This window comes from Ciconia boyciana, chromosome 31 (assembly GCF_034638445.1).
Source record: "Ciconia boyciana chromosome 31, ASM3463844v1, whole genome shotgun sequence".
Classification (NCBI taxonomy): Eukaryota; Metazoa; Chordata; class Aves; order Ciconiiformes; family Ciconiidae; genus Ciconia; species Ciconia boyciana.
In genome coordinates this window covers 1,125,232-1,145,932 of record NC_132964.1, presented here as the reverse complement: position 1 = coordinate 1,145,932, position 20,701 = coordinate 1,125,232, and the positions used below count along the sequence as shown (strand labels likewise).

The following is a 20,701-nucleotide window of genomic DNA, read 5'->3' as shown; positions in this document are numbered from 1 at the left end:
CCACCTGGGTGAGGGTTGGGGAGGGTCTGCCTGGACCCCTGGGTCCACCCATGCCAAGGGAGTCTGGGACCCATTGGAGGGGGTCCCAGATCCTTGGGTCCACCTGGGCGGGGGCTGGGAAGCACAGGATGCCCGTGTCCACCCACGTAGGGGTGGGGGAGGGCCTGCCCGGACGCCTGGGTCCTTCCTCATTTCGGGGAAGGCGGCTGGCAGGGGGCCACGGGGAGTTGCGACACGGCATGGGGAGAGCGGGGAGGGACACCGGAGGGGGGGATGCGACGGGAATGGGGTGGACACCAGGGGACACCCACGACTCTCCTGGGTCATGGGGTGGGGGTGGGCAGGACCCCACATGCCTGGGTCCCCTCGTGGACCCCCAACACCTAGGTCCCCTCCTGGACCCTTGGTAGACCAGGACGCCGGGGTCCCTCTGGACGCCTGGGTCCCCTCCTGGCCTCGGACGCCTGGGTCCCCTCCTGGACCCTTGGTAGGACCCGGACACCTGGGTCCCTCTTGACACCCAGGTCCACCCTGAACACTTCGCAGGACCCGGACACCCCCAGGACCTGGGTCCCCTCACGGACCCTTGGTAGGACCCAGATGCCTGGGTCCTCCCTGAGACCCCCAACAGGTCCCGGATGCCTGGGACCCTCATGGGACCCATTGGGTCACCATGCCCAGACACCTGGGTCCCTCATGGGACCCTCGGTGTGGGTACAGGTCCCAGACGCCTGGGTCCCCCTATGGGCCCCCCATTTCTCCCCACCACCGCAGGCCGTGACCACAGGGGGGGCCCCCGGGGGCAGCAGCTCCTCCCCAGCTGCAGGCGCCGGGGCGGGAAGGACCCCGGCATCCGGGCACCGCGTCGACGTTCCCATTGGCCCCCGCGGCACCCCGGGGCGCAGGCGCGGCACCGCTGGCTTCCGGCATCCCCGCGAACCCCCAGGCCCGGCTGGGCCCCACCACCACTGCTGTCTGCACCAGGTGGTCCCCGAGGCCGCCTGAGCTTCCTCAGACGTGGGTGCACCAGGGGGAAGGAGCCCACCGGCACCCGGTCTTCTCCAGGCGTGGCGGCAGCAGTGGGAAGGAGACTGACGCCAGCCGCTTCTCACCGCCGGTGGCTGTGTCGTGGGGCCCCATTGCCACTGGCTCCTCCCCAGACGTGGTGGTTCTTGGGGGGCAAGGACCCCCCTTGCTGTGGGAGCCTCCCCAGAAGTGGTCGAAGACTCATCTCCATCGGCTCCTCACCAGAAGTCATCCTACCAGGGCCTCACCTCTGTCGGTTTGTCGCCAGACGTGGTCCCACCAAGGCCTCACCTCTGTCAGAACCTCACCAGAAGTGGTTGCACTGCAGGACCTCATCTTCTGCTGCTCCCCAGAATCGGTCCCACCAAGACCCATCTCCATCAGCTACTCCTCAGACAACATCCCACAAGGGCCTCATCTCCCACATCGGCTCTTCCCCAGAAGTGGTTGCACTGCAGTTCCTCATCTTCTGCTGCTCCCCCCAGACGCCGTGCCATCAGGACCCCATCTCCATTGGCTCCCCCCCAGAAGTGGTCCCACCAAGACCCCATCTCCATCAGCTCCTCCTCAGAAGTGGTTGCACTGCAGGACCTCATCTTCTGTGGCTTCTGCAGGACCTCATCTTCTGTGGCTCCTCCCCAGAAGTGGTCCCACCAGGACCCATCTCCATCGGCTCCTCCCTAGACACCATCCCACTGGGACGCCATCGCTGTTGTCTCCCCCAACATGGAGGCATGGCGGCAGTGCGCCCGCTGGCTGGTGGCGGCACGGGTACTGCCCGCGGGGCACCGGGCGAGCAGCCCCGAGGGGCAGGTGTGGGACCTGGCGCAGGCGCTGCGGGACGGGGTGCTGCTCTGCCACCTCCTCAACGCCCTCCTGCCCCGTGCCGTGCCCCCCCGCGACATCTGTCCCCGTCCCCAGATGTCACAGGTGCGACCAGGGGCAAATACCTACCGGGGGGGTGGAACTGCCCCAGGGTGGGGTAACTGGGGGGGTAATTGCCCCAGAAAGGGGTACAGGGGTGCTGGGTTCCAGCGGGGATGATGGTGACAGTGACAATGACAGGGCTGGTGTGAATGAGGGTGATGGCAATGGGGTGATGGCGATGATGACGGGGACAATGGCGGGGATGGCGACAGCGGGGGTGATGGTGATGGTGGTGCTAACGGGGATGACGATGACAGTGACAACAGGGTTGATGGTGACAATGACGGATGGTGAAAATGGGGATGATGGTGATGGTACCAGTTGATAATGGTGTTGACAATGGGGATGATGGTGGTGACAGTGACAATGATGGGGGTGACAGTGATGGTGATGGTGATGACGATGATGTTGGTGACGATGGGGGTGACTCTGATGGTGCCAATGGGCATGATGTTGATGGTGGCAGTGACCATGGGGGGGTGACGATGACCATGACCACAACAATGATGGTGATGATGATGGTACTGGTGCCAGTGAGGATGACAGTAACAGTGACAATGATGGTGTCGGTGACAGTGACGATCATGATGATGATGGTGATGGTGCCAATGGGGGTGACAGCGACAGTGTTGGTGATGTTGATGATGGGGGTGACAGTGACGATGACAGTGTTGATGACAGACATGATGGAGGTGCCAGTGTCAATCGTGGTGCCAGTGGGGGTGACAGCGACAGTGTTGGTGACGTTGATGATGGGGGTTGACAGTGCCGATGACAGTGTTGGTGACAGAGGTGATGGAGGTGCCAGTGTCAATGGTGGTGACAATGGTGGTCACAAATGGGGGAAGATGATGGGGTTGATGGTGCTGATGGGGGTGAGAGTGGCGGCGACAATGATGGTGATGGTGACAATGGGGGTGCTGATGGGGGTGATGGTGATGGTGCTGGTGACGGTGACACGGTGCCACCACAGTTCCTGTGCCTGAGAAACATCCGCACCTTCCTGACCGCCTGCGCCGACAAGTTTGGGCTCCCGAAGCACCGGCTCTTTGGTGCCTTCGACCTCTTCGACGTCCAGGACTTTGGCAAGGTGGGACCCAGGCGTCCGGGTTAGACCCGGGGGGACCCAGGCGTCCGGCTCCTGCCCGTCCCCCCGCAATGTCCCCTGTCTGTCCCCAGGTGATTGACACCCTCTCGACGCTCTCCTGGACCCCCATCGCCCAGAGCAAAGGCTTCACGTGAGTGCAGGGGACCCAGGCGTCCGGGGCCCCTCCCCAAGGGACCCAGGCGTCCGGTCCCCGAGGGACCCAGGCGTCCGGGCTGTGTCCCCCCCCCAGGCCCTTCCCTACTGAGGACTGCGCTGGGGACGATGACATCTACAGTGGCCTCTCTGACCTCATCGAGTGAGTGGGGCAGGTTGGGGGGTGTTAGGGAGGTACAGGGGGGTTAGGGGTGCCAGGGGGCATTAGGGGGCACTAGGGGGTTATTGGGGGTATTGGGGGATATTAGAGGGGTATTAAGGGGCATTAGGGGGTTTTAGGGGGTGTTGGGAAGTACTGGAGGGGTTAGGGGTGCTAGGGGCATTGGGGGAACTAGGGAGTATTGGGGGCACTAGGGGAGTATTGGGGGTAATGGAGGCATAGGGGGCATTAGGGGGTATTGGGGGATATTAGGGGGTATTAAGAGTCATTAGGGGGTATTAAGGGGTATCGGGGGTACCAGGGTTATTAGGGGAGACTAAATGAGTTCCTGGGTGCGTAAGGGGTTAATAAGGGGTATCAAGGGGCATTTGGGGGTATTAGAGGGGTACCAGGGGGTATCGGGGTATTAAGGGGTGGGGTATTAAGGGGTACCAGAGGGTATTGGGGGGCAATGGAGGGGTATTAGGGGGCATTATAGGTGAATTTGGGGTATTATAGAGGTTTGAGGGGGTTTGAAGGGCACCAGGGGGTATTGGGGGCAATAGAGGGGTATCAAGGGGTACTAGGGGGGTAGTGGAGGGGGATTGAGGGTATTTAAGGGGTACCAGGGGGTATTAGGATATCAGGGGAGTACCAGGGGGTTTGGGGGTGTATTAGAGGGGTCTTGGGGGCATTGGGAGGTATTAGGGGGTATTAAAGGCATACCAGGGAAATGGGGGGGTAATTAGAGGAACACCAGGGGGTATTTGGGGGGATCTGGGGGGATTCGGGGTGCAGAGGGGTACCGGGCTGTCCCCACGCAGCGACACGGCGGAGGAGGACGATGACCTCTACGACTGCGTCGAGGCCGAAGGGGACGATGGTGATGAAATCTATGAGGACCTGATGCGGGTGGAGCCGCCCCCGGCTATGGTGGGTCCCCTCCCAGATGCCTGGGGCCCCCCAGGATGTCTGGGTCCCCTCCCAGATGCCTGGGTCCCCCCGGGATGTCTGGGTGTCCCCCCCCCCGGACACCTGGGTCCCACTGTCTCCGCAGAAGGTGGAGGTGGACCGGAGGCTCTGCTGCATCCAGGAGCTGAGACAGACGGAGGAGAGGTACACCGAGACCCTCGAGTCCATCTGCCAGGTGGGACGGGGACGTGGGGGGACACGGGGGACACTGGGGACATGGTGGGACATGGAGGAATATGGGGGATGTGGGGGATATTGGGGAAGTAAGAGGACATGGGGGACATTGGGGACAAGGGGAATATGGGGGACATAGGGGATGGGGGGACATGGGGACATTGGGGAAATAAGGGGACATGGGGGACAGGGGGGACATGGGGGACACAGGGGATAGGGGATATGGGGGACATTGGGGAATAAGGGGACATTGGGGACGGGGGGACATGGGGGACATTGGGGAAATAAGGGGACATGGGGGACATGGGGGGACATGGGGGACATTGGGGAAATAAGGGGACATGGGGGACAGGGGGACATGGGGGACACAGGGGATGGGAGGACATGGGGGACATTGGGGAAATAAGGGGACATTGGGGACGGGGGACATGGGGGACACAGGGGATGGGAGGACATGGGGGACATTGGGGAAATAAGGGGACATTGGGGACAGGGGGACATGGGGGACATTGGGGAAATAAGGGACATGGGGGACAGGGGGAACATGGGGGACACAGGGGATGGGGGACATGGGGGACATTGGGGAAATAAGGGGACATTGGGGACGGGGGGGACATGGCGGACACAGGGGATGGGGGGACATGGGGGACATTGGGGAAATAAGGGGACATGGGGGACAGGGGGACATGGGGGACACAGGGGATGGGGGGACATGGGGGACATTGGGGAAATAAGGGGACATTGGGGATGGGGGGGACATGGGGACAAGGGAGATGTGGGGGGCTTGGGGCCACTGGGGGACATGTGGGACAGGGATGGAGATGGCGATGAAGGGGACGGGGACACAGGGACAGGGACATGGGGCACTGGGACAAGTTCCCGCAGTGTCCTCAGTGCCCCTTCCCAGTGCTCCCAGTAACCCCAGTGCCCACAGCACTTCCTGCGGCCGCTGCGGCACTTCCTGCAGCCCCAAGACCTCGAGAGCATCTTCATCAACATCGAGGTGACCCCAGTAACCCCCAGTGCTCCCAGTAACCCCTGCCACTGCTCCCAGTAATGCCCAGTAACCCATCCCACTCCTCCCAGTCACCCTCCAGGGCTCCCAGTGCTCACAGTAACCCCCAGTACTCCCAGTACTCCCAGTAACCCCTCCCATTGCTCTCAGAAATGACCAGAAACCCATCCCATTCCTCCCAGTCGCCCTCCCAGTGCTCCCAGTAATTCCCCAGTACTCCCAGTACTCCTAGTAACTCCTCCCACTGCTCCCAGTAATGCCCAGTAACCCATCCCACTCCTCCCAGTAGCCCTCCCAGTGCTTCCAGTAACTCCCCAGTACTCCCAGTACTCCTAGTAACTCCTCCCACTGCTCCCAGTAATGCCCAGTAACCCATCCCACTCCTCCCAGTCGCCCTCCCAGCGCTCCCAGTAATTCCCCAGTACTCCCAGTACTCCCACTAACCCCTCCCATTCCTCCCAGTAGCCCTCCCAGTGCTCCCAGTAATCCCCCAGTACTCCCAGTACTCCTAGGAACCCCTCCCATTGCTCCCAGAAATGCCCAGTAACCCATCCCATTCCTCCCAGTCGCCTCCCAGTGCTCCCAGTAATCCCCCAGTACTCCCAGTACTCCTAGTAACTCCTCCCACTGCTCCCAGTAATGCCCAGTAACCCATCCCACTCCTCCCAGTAGCCCTCCCAGTGCTCCCAGTAATCCCCCAGTACTCCCAGTACTCCTAGTAACTCCTCCCACTGCTCCCAGTAATGCCCAGTAACTCATCCCATTCCTCCCAGTCGCCTCCCAGTGCTCCCAGTAATCCCCCAGTACTCCCAGTACTCCTAGTAACTCCTCCCACTGCTCCCAGTAATGCCCAGTAACCCATCCCATTCCTCCCAGTCACCCTCCCAGTGCTCCCAGTACCCCCCCAGTACTCCCAGTACTCCTAGGAACCCCTCCCACTGCTCCCAGAAATGCCCAGTAACGTCCCAGTCCTCCCAGTTACCGCTCCCAGTGCTCCCAGTAACCCCCAGTAACCACAGTAGAGGGTGCTGGGAGGGTCTGTGGGCTCTGGGGGAGGGTCCTGGAGGGGGGGTCCCCCTCTTTCGGTGACTGACCCCCCCCCTCGCCCCACAGGAGCTGCTGCAGCTGCACCGGCTCTTCCTGGGGGAGCTGCGGGGGGCACTGGGAGGGTCCGGGGGGAGCCGGGGGCTGCCCCCCCTCTTCCTCGCCTACAAGGAGAGGTGAGGGGTGTTGGGGGGTCCGGGGGGCAATGGGGGGCCTGGGGAGGCCTGGGAGGGTCCTGGGGGCAATGGGGGTCCTGGAGTGGTCCTGGGGGCACTGGGGTTTCTGGGAGGGTCCTGGGGGCACTGGGGGTCCTGAGAGGGTCCTGGGGGCAATGGGGGTCCTGGAGGGGTCCTGGGGGCAATGGGGGTCCTGAGAGGGTCCTGGGGGCAATGGGGTCCTGGAGGGGTCCTGGGGGCATTGGGGGTCCTGAGAGGGTCCTGGGGGGCAATGGGTGTATGGGGGGGGAGGCCCATTTTAGGGTCCATTTGGGGGCCAATTTTGGATCCATTTTTGGTCCCATATGGGTTTATTTGGGGTCCAATTTCAGGTCTGATTTTGGGTCCAGTTCTGTCCATTTTTGGTCTAACAGCAGGTCCATTTTGGGGGCAATTCCGTCCATTTCGGGTCCCATTTCAGGTCCATTTTGGGGTGAAATCTGTCGATTTCAGGTCTGATTTCAGATCCATTTTGGGTCAGTTCTGTCCATTTTGGGTCTGATATCAGCTCCAATCATGTCCATTTTGCATCCAACTTCAGGACCATCTGAGGGCCAATTCTGCCTATTTTGGGTCCAATTTCAGGTTCATTGCGGGTCCATTCTGGCTCTGATTCCGGGTCTGGTGTCAGCTCCGATTTTGGCTCAGTTTGGGGCAGATTCCGTCCATGTTTTGGGTGGGTTCAGGTCAATTTGGGTGGTTTCCATCCCCGCAGGTTCCTCCTCTACGGCCGCTACTGCAGCCAGGTGGAAGCGGCTGCCCGGCGCCTCGACCAGCTCGCGACCAACACCGACCTCCGCATGAAGCTGCAGGTGGGCTCAGATGCTTGGGTCCTTCTCCAACCCCCCTTGACCCCCCCTGAACCCCCTGGTCCCCCCAAACCCCCCCAAAACCCCCACCCACAACCCCTCCATGAAGCTGCAGGTGGGCTCAGATGCTTGGGTCCTTCTCCAACCCCCCTTGACCCCCCCGAACCCCTGGTCCCCCAAACCCCCCAAAACCCCCACCCACAACCCCTCCATGAAGCTGCAGGTGGGCCCGGATGCCTGGGTCCTTCTCCAACCCCCTTGACCCCCTGAACCCCTGGTCCCCCAAACCCCCAAAACCCCACCCACAACCCCTCCATGAAGCTGCAGGTGGGCTCAGATGCTTGGGTCCTTCTCCAACCCCCTTGACCCCCTGAACCCCTGGTCCCCCAAACCCCCCAAAACCCCCACCCACAACCCCTCCATGAAGCTGCAGGTGGGCTCAGATGCCTGGGTCCTTCTCCAACCCCCTTGACCCCCCTGAACCCCTGGTCCCCCAAACCCCCCAAAACCCCCACCCACAACCCCTCCATGAAGCTGCAGGTGGGCTCAGATGCCTGGGTCCCCTCCATAGGGTCCCCTGACACCCCCCGGGACCCCTGGGACCTCCCTAGTCCCCCTGGACCCCCACTGGTCCCCCTGGGACACTCCCAGTCCATCCCGGGACCCCTCCCCATGTCCCCCCATGACCCCTCTGATTCCCCCAGTCCCCCTGTGACCCCCATGTCCCCCAGACGCTCCCAATCCCCATGACCCCCATGACCCCAATGACCCCCTGAACCTCATGACCCCCTGTGAACCCCCCATGACCCCTGTGACCCCCATGACCTCCTGTGACCCCCAGGAGTGTTCCCAACGAGCCAACAACGGGCGCTTCTCCCTGAGGGACCTCCTGATGGTGCCAATGCAGCGGGTGCTCAAGTACCACCTCTTGCTCCAGGTCTGCTCACCGGGGACATGCCTGGCTCCTCTGGGGCACGCCTGGGTCCCTCAGGGGACATCTGGGTCCCCTGGGGCATGCCTGGGTCCCTTGGGGAGGTGGGAGAATGTCTAAGTCCCCTGGGGCGTGCCTGGGTCCCTCAGGGGACATCTAGGTCCCCAGGGGCACACCTGGGTCCCTCAGGGGACATCTGGGTCCCTCAAGGGACATCTGGGTCCCTCAGGGGACATCTAGGTCCCCTGGGGCACGCCTGGGTCCCTCAGGGACATCTGGGTGGTCCCCTGGGGCACGCCTGGGTCCCTCAGGGGACATCTGGGTCTCTCAGGGGACATCTGGGTCCCTCAAGGGACATCTGGGTCCCTCAGGGGACATCTAGGTCCCCTGGGGCACGCCTGGGTCCCTCAGGGACATCTGGGTGGTCCCCTGGGGCATGCCTGGGTCCCTCAGGGACATCTGGGTGGTCCCTCAGGGGACATCTAGGTCCCCTGGGGCACGCCTGGGTCCCTCAGGGGACATCTGGGTCCCTCAGGGGACATCTAGGTCCCCTGGGGCATGCCTGGGTCCCTTGGGGAGGTAGGGGCATGTCTAAGTCCCCTGGGGCGTGCCTGGGTCCCTCAGGGGACATCTCGGTGGTCCCCTGGGGCACGCCTGGGTCCCTCAGGGGACATCTGGGTCTCTCAGGGGACATCTAGGTCCCCAGGGGCACACCTGGGTCCCTCAGGGGACATCTGGGTCCCTCAAGGGACATCTGGGTCCCTCAGGGGACATCTAGGTCCCCTGGGGCACGCCTGGGTCCCTCAGGGACATCTGGGTGGTCCCTCAGGGGACATCTAGGTCCCCTGGGGCACGCCTGGGTCCCTCAGGGGACATCTGGGTCCCCTGGGGCATGCCTGGGTCCCTTGGGGAGGTGGGAGAATGTCTAAGTCCCCTGGGGCGTGCCTGGGTCCCTCAGGGGACATCTAGGTCCCCAGGGGCACAGCTGGGTCCCTCAGGGGACATCTAGGTCCCCTGGGGCACACCTGGGTCCCTCAGGGACATCTGGGTGGTCCCCTGGGGCATGCCTGGGTCCCTCAGGGACATCTGGGTGGTCCCTCAGGGGACATCTAGGTCCCCTGGGGCACACCTGGGTCCCTCAGGGACATCTGGGTGGTCCCCTGGGGCACGCCTGGGTCCCTCAGGGGACATCTGGGTCTCTCAGGGGACATCTGGGTCCCTCAAGGGACATCTGGGTCCCTCAGGGGACATCTAGGTCCCCTGGGGCATGCCTGGGTCCCTTGGGGAGGTAGGGGCATGTCTAAGTCCCCTGGGGCGTGCCTGGGTCCCTCAGGGGACATCTCGGTGGTCCCCTGGGGCACGCCTGGGTCCCTCAGGGGACATCTGGGTCCCTCAAGGGACATCTGGGTCCCTCAGGGGACATCTAGGTCCCCTGGGGCACGCCTGGGTCCCTCAGGGACATCTGGGTGGTCCCTCAGGGGACATCTAGGTCCCCTGGGGCACACCTGGGTCCCTCAGGGGACATCTGGGTGGTCCCTCAGGGGACATCTGGGTCTCTCAGGGGACATCTAGGTCCCCTGGGGCACACCTGGGTCCCTCAGGGGACATCTGGGTGGTCCCTCAGGGGACATCTAGGTCCCCTGGGGCACACCTGGGTCCCTCAGGGGACATCTGGGTGGTCCCTCAGGGGACATCTAGGTCCCCTGGGGCATGCCTGGGTCCCTCAGGGGACATCTGGGTCCCTCAGGGGACATCTAGGTCCCCTGGGGTGTGCCTGGGTCCCTTGGGGGCCCCAGACACCCGGGTCCTTGCCGAGGGGGGGACCAGCCTCACCCTCTGACCCCTGGCCCCCAGGAGCTGGTGAAGCTGACCCCGGAACCAGCCGAGAGGGAGAGGCTGCGGGTGGCCCTGGATGCCATGAGGGTGGGTCCTGGGGGGCCCCGGAGGGGTTGGAGGGGCCTGGGGGACCTGGGGAGGATCCAGAGGGTCTTGGAGTGGCCGGGGCGGGAAGCTGGGGGATGTTTGGAGGGGTCCTGGGGGTCTTGGGGGACTCTGGAGAGCCTTGGGGGATCTTGGAGGGGTCCTGGGAGTCTTAGAGGGGTCCTGGGAGGTCTTGGGGTGGTCCTGAGGGGGTCGTGGCATTCTTGGAAGGGTCCTGAGGGGTCTTGGGGGGATCCTGGGGGACTTGGGGTGTCCTGAGGAGGTTCTGGGGCTCTTGGAGGGGTCCTGAGGGGTCTTGGGGGGATCCTGGGGGACATGGGGGTCCTGAAGAGGTCCTGGGGCTCTTGGAAGGGTCTTGGGGGCTCTGAGAGGATTCTGGGGGTCTTAGTGGGTCCTGGGGGTTTTGGAGGGGTCTGGGGGGGCCTTGGGTGGGATCCTGGGGGTCTGGGGGGTCCTGAGGGGTCCTGGGGGTCTTGAAGGGGTCCTGGCAAGATCCTGGGGGTCTTGGAGGGTTCTGAGGGCTCCTGGGGGTCTTGGAGGGATCCTAGGAGGTTTGGGGTCCTGAAGGGTCTTGGGGGTCCTGAGGGGCTCCTCTTGGGTTCTGGGGGGGTCCTGGGAGGGTCTTGGCATATCCTGGGAGGTCTGGGGGTGCTGGGGGAAATGTGGGTGCTCTAGGGGGGGATTTGGGGGTTCCTGAGGGGGTCTTTGGGATCGGGGAGGTATTTGAGGGTCAAGGGAGGCTAGAGGGTATTGGGGGGGTCCCCAGGGGTATCTGGGGGTTTGGGGGTGTTGACTGGTGCCCCCCCAGGACCTGGCACAGTGCGTGAATGAAGTCAAACGGGACAACGAGACCCTGAAACAGCTCACGAGCGTCCAGCTCTGCCTCCACAACATGGTGGGGACTCCCCCAACCCCCCCAACCCTCCCCTGGGACACCCCAACCACCCTGTGGCACCCCCAAACTGCCCCGGCTCCCCCTGCACCCCCAGACCCTCCCTAATCCTCCCGAGTGTCCAGCTCTGCCTCCACAACATGGTGGGGATGCCCCCAGCCCCCAAAACCCCTCCAACATCCCTGGGACCCCCCAAGTCCGCCATATCCCCATGTCCCCAAGTCCCCCCAAGTCCCCCCTATCCCTGTGTCCCCCCCATGTGTCCTCTGTGTCCCCCACATCCCTGCTGATGTCCGGCACAGTCGCAGTCCCTGGCGCAGTTCGGGCGCCCCAAAATCGACGGGGAGCTGAAGGTCTCCAGCACCGAGAGGCGCTCCAAGGTGGACAGGTGGGACAGGGCGAGGGGCACTATGGGGACACCATGGGGACACCATGGGGACACCCATGGGGACATGGGAACACCACAAGAACCTGGGGATACCTATGGGAAAGCTGCAAGGACACCCATGGGGATATGGGAACACCACAAGGACATGGGGACACCCATGGGAATGCTGCAGGGACACCCGCGGGGACATGGGAACACCACAAGAGCCTGGGGACACCCATGGGGACATAGGGACATCACAAGGACACCATGGGGACACCATGGGGAGACCCATGGAGACATGGGAACACCACAGGAACATCATGAGAACATCACGTGGACATGAGGAAAACAGAAGGATGTGGGGACAACCTTGGGGACATGGAGACACCACAGGGACACCATGGGGACATGGGAACACAGGGAGACACCACAGGGACACCATGGGGACATGGGAACACAGGGACCCCCATTGGGACACCCACAGGGACATAAGGATGGGAATGCAGGGACACCTTGAGGACACCCTTGTCACAGAGCAGGGGACAGAGCAAGGGCCACTCCAGGGCAGTGGTGGGGACAGCCTAAGGCGCGCGGTGGCCTTGGGAACACAGTGCCAGCCCCATCCCTGTCCCCAGGTACGGCTTCCTCCTGGACAAGGCCCTGATCATCTGCAAGCGCCGTGGGGACTCCTACGAGGCCAAAGATGTTGTGGACCTGCAGAGCCACCAACTGCGGGATGGTGGCCTCGGCCCCCGTGATGGCAAGAAGGTACCCTGGGACCCAGCCGTCTGGTTCCCAATGAACCCAAGTGTCCAGGTCCCTGGTGGTCCCAAGCACCCAGGTCTGGTGGGCCCAAGTGTCCAGGTCCTTGGTGGACCTATTGAAGCCTGGTGGACCCACATGTCCAGTTCCTAGTGGCCCCAGGTGTCCTCTTCCCAATGAACTCAGGTGTCCAGGCCCCCAGTGAACCCAGGCATCCATGTCTGGTGGACCCCAGCATCCTGGTCCCTGGTGGACACAAGTGTCCAGGTCTGGTGGACCCAAGCATCCAGGTCCCTGGTGGACACAAGTGTCCAGGTCTGGTGGACCCAAGCATCCAGGTCCTTGGTGTACCCAAGAGTCCAGGTCTGGTGGACCCAAGCGTCCAGGTCCCTGGTGGACACAAGTGTCCAGGTCTGGTGGACCCAAGCATCCAGGTCCTTGGTGTACCCAAGAGTCCAGGTCTGGTGGACCCAAGCGTCCAGGTCCTTGGTGTACCCAAGAGTCCAGGACTGGTGGACCCAAGCGTCCAGGTCCTTGGTGTACCCAAGTGTCCAGGTCTGGTGGACCCAAGCATCCAGGTCCTTGGTGTACCCAAGTGTCCAGGTCTGGTGGACCCAAGCATCCTGGTCCCTGGACACAAGTGTCCAGTTGTGGTGGACCCCAGCATCCAGGTCCTTGGTGTACCCAAGTGTCCAGGTCCTTAGTGGACACACTGAAGCCTGGTGGTCCCAGGAATGCGGTCCCCAGTGGCCCCAGGCATCCGGGTGGCAGTGAACCTGGTGTCAGGGCACCGCTGAGCCCCACCCGTGCCCACAGTGGACCCACACCTTCCTGCTCATCGACACGGCCGGGCTGCAGGGCTACGAGCTCTTCTTCAAGACCCGTGAGCTGAAGAAGAAGTGGTTGGAGCAGTTCGAGATGGCCCTGTAGGTGCCCCTCCACCCAGGGGTGGGGAGACCTGCCCCACTGGGGGCTGGGTGGCCCCAGGGGGGCCAATTTTCCCCCACCAGACCCAAGTCCCCCCATCTCTTGCCAGCTCCAACATCTTCCCTGAGCACGCCCTGGCTGACGGGCATGACTTCCAGATGTTCTCCTTTGAGGACACCACGTCCTGCAGGGCCTGCCAGATGTTGCTCAGGTAGGACCCCAAAATTATGTCCCTCACTCTCCTGGGGATACAATGGGGGACAGGGTGACATGGGAGATGGGGTTGGGGGGCTCTGGGAGAAGGGGAGGCCCCAGGTAGGTGATTGGAGGTGGGATGAGGTCTTGATGGGTCAGGCCCTTTGGTGAGTTGAGGCCAAGCTGGGTCAAGCCTTGGGTGGGTCAAGCTCTGAGTTGGTAAAGGACTGGGTAGGTTGAGTCCTGGGTAAGCCAAGGCCAACGTGGGTCAAGTCTTGGGTGGGTTGAGGCCTGGGTGGGTCAAGGAGCTGATGGGACAAGCCCCAAGGCCAAGATGGGTCAACTGTTGGGTGGAGAACAAGGTGGGTCAAGGGTTGGGTGGAGCACAACAAGGTGGGTCAAGACCAGGGTAGGTCAAGGCCTGGGTGTTGAGTCCTGGGTGGGACAAGGCCAAGGTGGGTCAATCCCTGGGTGGGTTAAAACCGAGGTGGGTTGATCCTGGTGGGGCCAAGGCCAACACGGGTCAGGAACCTGGTGGATCAAGGACTGGGTTGGCCCAAAGCCCAGGTGGGTCTAGGATTGGGTTAGTCCTGGGTGGGCCGCGGTGGGTGGGTGCAGGTGGGCTGACGGGTGTCCCCTCGTGCTGACTGTGACCCTGCATCCCCCCGTGTCCTGGTGTCCCCCCAGGGGCACGTTCTACCAGGGGTACCGCTGCAGCCGGTGCCGGGCCCCCGCGCACAAGGAGTGTCTGGGGCGGCTGGGGACCTGCGGCAGGGGCGGCACTGGTGAGAGGCATCATGGGATAGTGGGGGAGTGGAGCATCATGGGATTGTGGGGGAGTGGACCATCATGGCACTAGGGGAGTGGACCATCATGGCACTGGGGAGTGGACCATCATGGCACCCGGGAGCGGGGCACTGTGGGATGGGGAATGGGGCATTGTGGGATACAACATGGCTGACACAGGGCAGGGCATTGTGGGATACAAGATGGCCAACATGGGGCAGGGCATTGTAGGATAGGGGTGGCCCAGGTGGAGCAAGGTGTTAAGGGCTAGCCCAGGCCCAGGTGGAGCTGGGCATTATGGGATACCCTAACGAGGGCCACCCACCCCCAGAGGAGCCTAATTAGCACCATAGCCCCTAATTAACAAGTGTTAATCAGGGCAAGGGGTTAAATACCCCCAACTAACGAGCATTTCCTCTTCCACCCCACAGATTCAAGCTCTGGCACGAGGAAGGTAAGAGCAGAATGAGTCAAAATGGGCTGAAATGCCCTGAATTTGGGAGTGGGGAGGCCCTGGGGGGTTTCATGTCCCTCCCCACCCCCCTGGGACTAATTGGGGTCTCATTGCTCCCCAGAACAAGTCGCAGCGGCCGGGCCCTGAGAAGAAGCGGGGAGACCTGGGTGAGGACAACGTGGAGGGCTTGGACGTCTGGGTCCACGTGTTTGGGGGGCAGAGGGGGTGTCCATGCCCCCGATGCCTGGGGTCATCCCCCCACCCCCCATCGTGTGTCCTCCTTCCAGGGTTGCCCAAGATGGAGGCGAGCCAGCCCTACAGCGGCGTCCCACCACCGCCGGGGGCCCTGGGTCCTGCCCTACGCCTCAGCCCCGGTGATGTCGTGGAGGTCACCGTGGCCGAGGCTGAGCAGCTCTGGTGGCAGGTGGGGACGGGACACTTGTGGTCTTGCTGGGATGGACCTCCACTGTAGGGCCAGACCACCATGGCCATGCTGGGAAGGACCTCTGCTATGGGGGCAGACCACCATGGCCATGCTGGGATGGACCTCCACTATGGGGGCAGACCACCATGGCCATGCTGGGAAGGACCTCTGCTATGGGGGCAGACCACCATGGCCATGCTGGGATGGACCTCCACTATGGGGGCAGACCACCATGGCCATGCTGGGAAGGACCTCTACTATGGAGGCAAATCACTATGGCCATACTGGGATGGACCTCCACTATGGGGGCAGACCACCATGGCAATGCTGGGATGGACCTCCACTATAGAGCCAGACCACCATGGCCATGCTGGGAAGGACCTCTACTATGGGGGCAGACCACTATGGTCATGCTGGGATGGACCTCTACTATGGGGGCAGACCACCATGGCCATGCTGGGAAGGACCTCTGCCATGGGGGCAGACCACTACGGTCATGCTGGGATGGACCTCCACTATAGAGCCAGACCACCATGGCCATGCTGGGAAGGACCTCTGCCATGGGGGCAGACCACTATGGTCATGCTGGGATGGACCTCCACTATGGGGGCAGACCACCATGGCCATGCTGGGAAGGACCTCTGCTATGGGGGCAGACCACTAATGGTCATGCTGGGATGGACCTCCACTATAGAGCCAGACCACCATGGCCATGCTGGGAAGGACCTCTGCCATGGGGGCAGACCACTATGGTCATGCTGGGATGGACCTCTGCTATGGGGGCAGACCACCATGGCCATGCTGGGATGGACCTCCACTATAGAGCCAGACCACCATGGCCATGCTGGGAAGGACCTCTGCTATGGGGGCAGACCACTATGGTCATGCTGGGATGGACCTCCACTATAGAGCCAGACCACCATGGCCATGCTGGGAAGGACCTCTGCTATGGGGGCAGACCACCATGGCCATGCTGGGATGGACCTCCACTATGGGGGCAGACCACCATGGCCATGCTGGGAAGGACCTCTGCTATGGAGGCAAATCACTATGGCCATACTGGGATGGACCTCCACTATGGGGGCAGACCACCATGGCAATGCTGGGATGGACCTCCACTATAGAGCCAGACCACCATGGCCATGCTGGGAAGGACCTCTACTATGGGGGCAGACCACTATGGTCATGCTGGGATGGACCTCTACTATGGGGGCAGACCACCATGGCCATGCTGGGAAGGACCTCTGCCATGGGGGCAGACCACTACGGTCATGCTGGGATGGACCTCCACTATAGAGCCAGACCACCATGGCCATGCTGGGAAGGACCTCTGCCATGGGGGCAGACCACTATGGTCATGCTGGGATGGACCTCCACTATGGGGGCAGACCACTGTGGTCATGCTGGGAAGGACCTCTGCCATGGGGGCAGACCACTATGGTCATGCTGGGATGGACCTCCACTATGGGGGCAGACCACTGTGGTCATGCTGGGAAGGACCTCTGCTATGGGGGCAGACCACTATGGTCATGCTGGGATGGACCTCCACTATGGGGGCAGACCACTGTGGTCATGCTGGAATAGACCCTCATGATGGGCTGTGACAGACCCCCAAGCCCATGCTGGACCCCCATGGTGAACTCAGCCCACAACGGCCGTGATGGGCTAGACCACGATGAGTTGGGGAGCCATGGTTGGGTTGCACCCCCATGATGGGGCTGGGCCAGATCCTCACAGCCAGGTTGGACCCCCACCATGGGGCTGGACCCCTGTGGCCATGCTGAACTCCCACAATGGGGACGGACTCCCACCATGGAGATAGACCTCCATGGCCATGCTGAACCCCCACAATGGAGATGGGCCAGACCCCCATGATGGGGCTGGACCCCCATGGCCAGGCTGGACCCCTGTGGTCCTTCCAGCCTTCTGGGGAGCAGGGGGACCTCCATGGCTCCCCTGACCCCATGGTCCTTCATCCTCAGGGCAGGAACGTGGCCAACGGTGACCTGGGCTGGTTCCCTTGCGCCGCCGTGAGACCCTTCATCTGTGTGAGTACGGGGACCCCAAAACATCCCCAGGAGCCCCTGCACCCACCCTGATGTCCCCAAGATGTTTGGGGTGTCTGTGGGATATAGGGGGGACTCTCAGAGGAGTCACCTTCTGTCCCCCCTTGATCCCCAACTCTACTTCTCTCCCCCAGGTGCCACTGCCGGATCTCTCCGTCTACCCCTGGTCGGTGTTTGGGCCCCCCATAGCCCCTGGGGCACCCCAAATCCTCCTCTGGGCTCCCACAGCCCCTGGGGACCTCCCCAATCCTCCCCCAGAGTCACCCTGTAGCCCCCAGGACCTCATGAATCATTCCATGAGGCTCCTGTCCTTGCTGGGGTCACCCCAAATCTCCCCCCAGGGTCACCCCATCCTTTCTGGGGTCACCCTATATCCTCCAGGACCTCCCAGATCCCTTCCCGGGGTCCTTCATCCTTCCTGCAGTCACCTCATAGCTCCCAGGGCCCTCAAATCCCTCCTGTGATCCCCCATCCCTCCTGGTTCACCCCAAATCCTCCTCCAGAGTCACCCCATAGCCTCCATGCCCTCCCCAAATCCTCCCCAGGCCCTTCATCCTTCTTGGGGCTCCTCAAGTCCTTTTCCAGGGCTCCTTTCTCAGGGTCCACCATCCCTCCTGGGATCACCCCAAATCCTCCCCTGAGCTCTCCATCCTTTCTGCCCCCCCAAATCCTTCCTCAGGGTCACCCCCTTGGCATCAGGGCCCCCAAAATCTTCTTCTGAACCCCTCATCCTTCCTGTGATCACCCCATAGCTCCCAGGGCCCCCCAAAATCCTTCCCCAGGAGCCCCCAACCCTCCTTGTGTTCCTCCCCAAATCCTTCATCCAGGTTGCCCCACAGCCCCCAGCTCCCCCTCCCTCCCCAAATCCCCCAGATTTCCCCCGAGAGGAGAGGCCAGTCTGGGGGCTCAGGACCCCCATCCCATAATCCCCAGGTACGCTGGTCCCATGGAGCGGGGGGAAGCCGAGCAGCTCCTGATGCCCCGCTCCGACGGCGCCTTCCTGGTGCGACAGCGGGTGAAGGACGCCGGCGAATTCGCTATCAGCATCAAGTAGGGACAGGAACACCTTCAGGGTGGTGGGGACAAGGTGGGGGGGGCCGCGGGTCCTCGACTCAGCCCACCACGTCCCCCTGCCCAGGTACCGCGGGGAGGTGAAGCACATCAAGGTGATGACGGCGGACGGGCTCTACCGTGTCACCGAGAAGAAGGTGTTCAAGGGGCTGGTGGTGAGCATTGGAGCCCCCTTCTCTGCTCCCCCCCAACCCGGATCTCTGGGTCCCCCCCACGTTGGGGTTGAGGGCTGGTGGTCACCTCGGGGCTTGACCACGTTGTCCACAGGAGCTGGTGGAGTTCTACCAGCACAGCTCGCTCAAGGATTGCTTCAAAGCCCTTGACACAGCACTCGTGGTGCCCTTCAAGGAGCCTGAGAGCCGGGCTAGTCCCCGGCCACCAGGTAGGACCTGAGGGATGGAGGGACAGATGGATGGAGGATGGTGGGACGGAGGGACAGATGGATGGAGGATGGTGGGACGGAAGGACAGATGGATGGAGGATGGTGGGACGGAAGGACAGATGGATGGAGGATGGTGGGACGGAAGGACAGATGGATGGAGGATGGTGGGACGGAGGGACAGATGGATGGAGGATGGTGGGACGGAGGGACAGATGGATGGAGGATGGTGGGACGGAGGGACAGATGGATGGAGGATGGTGGGACGGAGGGACAGATGGATGGAGGATGGTGGGACAGATGGATGGAGGATGGTGGGACAGATGGATGGAGGATGGTGGGACGGAGGGACAGATGGATGGAGGATGGTGGGACGGAGGGACAGATGGATGGAGGATGGTGGGACGGAGGGACAGATGGATGGAGGATGGTGGGACGGAGGGACAGATGGATGGAGGATGGTGGGACAGATGGATGGAGGATGGTGGGACGGAGGGACAGATGGATGGAGGATGGTGGGACGGAAGGACAGATGGATGGAGGATGGTGGGACGGAGGGACAGATGGATGGAGGATGGTGGGACGGAAGGACAGATGGATGGAGGATGGTGGGATGGAGGGACAGATGGATGGAGGATGGTGGGACAGATGGATGGAGGATGGTGGGACAGATGGATGGAGGATGGTGGGACGGAGGGACAGATGGATGGATGGTGGTGGTGGCTGTGGGATGGAGGTGGTGGGGTCCCTCATTGTGGATGAGGGTGGAATGGAGGTGGTGGGGTGGCAGTGGTGGGATGGAGGTGGTGAGGTCCCCCATCAGGGGGGTGGTGGTAGGGTGGATGCAGTGGTGGTGGGATGGACATGGTGGGGTCCTCCTCCTTCGGTCATGGTCGAGAGGACAGGCTGAGGGGGACAGCTGAGTCACAGGGATGGGACAAGGGCAGTGGCCAAGGGATGAGTTAAGGGAATGGCTGAGGGCAAGGGAGGAGAGCAGCCATGGGACGGGTGGAGGGGGACAAATGGCCAAGGGGGACAGGGACGAGGGGGGCCGTTGAGTCATGGGGTCAAGTCGTTGGTGATGGCCAAGAGATGGGTTGAGGGATCAGCGATGGGATGAGTCAAGGAGGGACAAATGGCCAAGAGGGACAAGTTGGGGCTGGGCTCTGGGGACACGTCAGTGGAGATGGCCAAGGGATGGGTTGAGGGAAGGACCATGGGACAGTCGAGGGGGCACAAACGGCCACAAGGACCAGATGGAGGGGACTTGGACAGCCATGGGGGATGACCTGGGGGACTTGTCTGTGTCCATGTCCCCCCCTCCCCAGGAGCCGTGCGCAGCTTTGGTTCAGCCAAAGCCCGCTATGACTTCTGCGCCCGGGACCGGACGGAGCTGACGCTGCGGGAGGGCGACATCATCCGTGTCCTCAGCAAGAAGGGCCACACAGGCTGGTGGAAAGGAGAGATCTACGGGCGGGTATGGCCCCTTCCCCACCCCAGGGTGCCCCCCAAGCTCCTCACACCTTCTCCCAACGTGTCCTTCTTCTCCCAGGTTGGATGGTTCCCTGCAAACTACGTGGAGGAAGATTACTCGGAGTATTGCTGACCACGGACCCCACCCCACCCCATCCACCACGTTGTGTCCCATGACCTGTGTCGCCCCGCAGAGGCCACCACATCCCTCCCCACCCTTCCCCCCCGCGCCCCTCCCCCATTAATTTATGCCTCTTCCTGCCCAGGAGGGACAATAAATGAGGATGAGGACGAGCTGCAGGGTTGGGTTCTGCGGAAAGGGACCCAGGCATCCGGGTGGGGGACGAGGTCACGGGGTTGTTTTTTTCTGGGAAGGGACCCAGATGTCCGGGCGGGCAATGAGGTCAAGGTTGTGCAATCGGTTTCTCTGGGAACGGACCCAGGTGTC

General features: G+C 62.5%; 1 protein-coding gene across 1 annotated transcript; it reads left to right on the top strand.

Annotated features, from left to right (window-relative positions):
• Positions 1-996: 996 nt before the first annotated feature.
• On the top strand, positions 997-20,481 carry VAV1 (vav guanine nucleotide exchange factor 1). Its single transcript, XM_072848363.1, has 27 exons — positions 997-1,956; positions 2,927-3,043; positions 3,133-3,191; positions 3,291-3,356; positions 4,178-4,286; positions 4,414-4,500; positions 5,434-5,502; positions 6,628-6,734; positions 7,489-7,585; positions 8,424-8,519; positions 10,368-10,436; positions 11,263-11,349; positions 11,649-11,734; positions 12,352-12,484; positions 13,295-13,404; positions 13,515-13,616; positions 14,288-14,385; positions 14,818-14,840; positions 14,962-15,007; positions 15,128-15,264; positions 17,247-17,312; positions 17,465-17,496; positions 18,264-18,380; positions 18,469-18,556; positions 18,669-18,783; positions 20,109-20,257; positions 20,333-20,481. The coding sequence occupies exons 1-27, from the start codon at positions 1,753-1,755 to the stop codon at positions 20,384-20,386; spliced, it is 2,523 nt and encodes an 840-aa protein (XP_072704464.1). The 5' UTR covers positions 997-1,752; the 3' UTR covers positions 20,387-20,481.
• The last annotated feature ends 220 nt before the right edge of the window (positions 20,482-20,701 follow it).

Excerpts from the sequence above, each read along its gene's own strand:
- VAV1 (XM_072848363.1), top strand. The coding sequence starts at position 1,753 with ATGGAGGCATGGCGGCAGTGCGCCCGCTGGCTGGTGGCGGCACGGGTA. Across the intron at positions 8,520-10,367 it reads AGTACCACCTCTTGCTCCAG|GAGCTGGTGAAGCTGACCCC; the intron begins GTCTGCTCACCG and ends CCTGGCCCCCAG. Across the intron at positions 11,350-11,648 it reads AGCTCTGCCTCCACAACATG|TCGCAGTCCCTGGCGCAGTT; the intron begins GTGGGGACTCCC and ends TGTCCGGCACAG.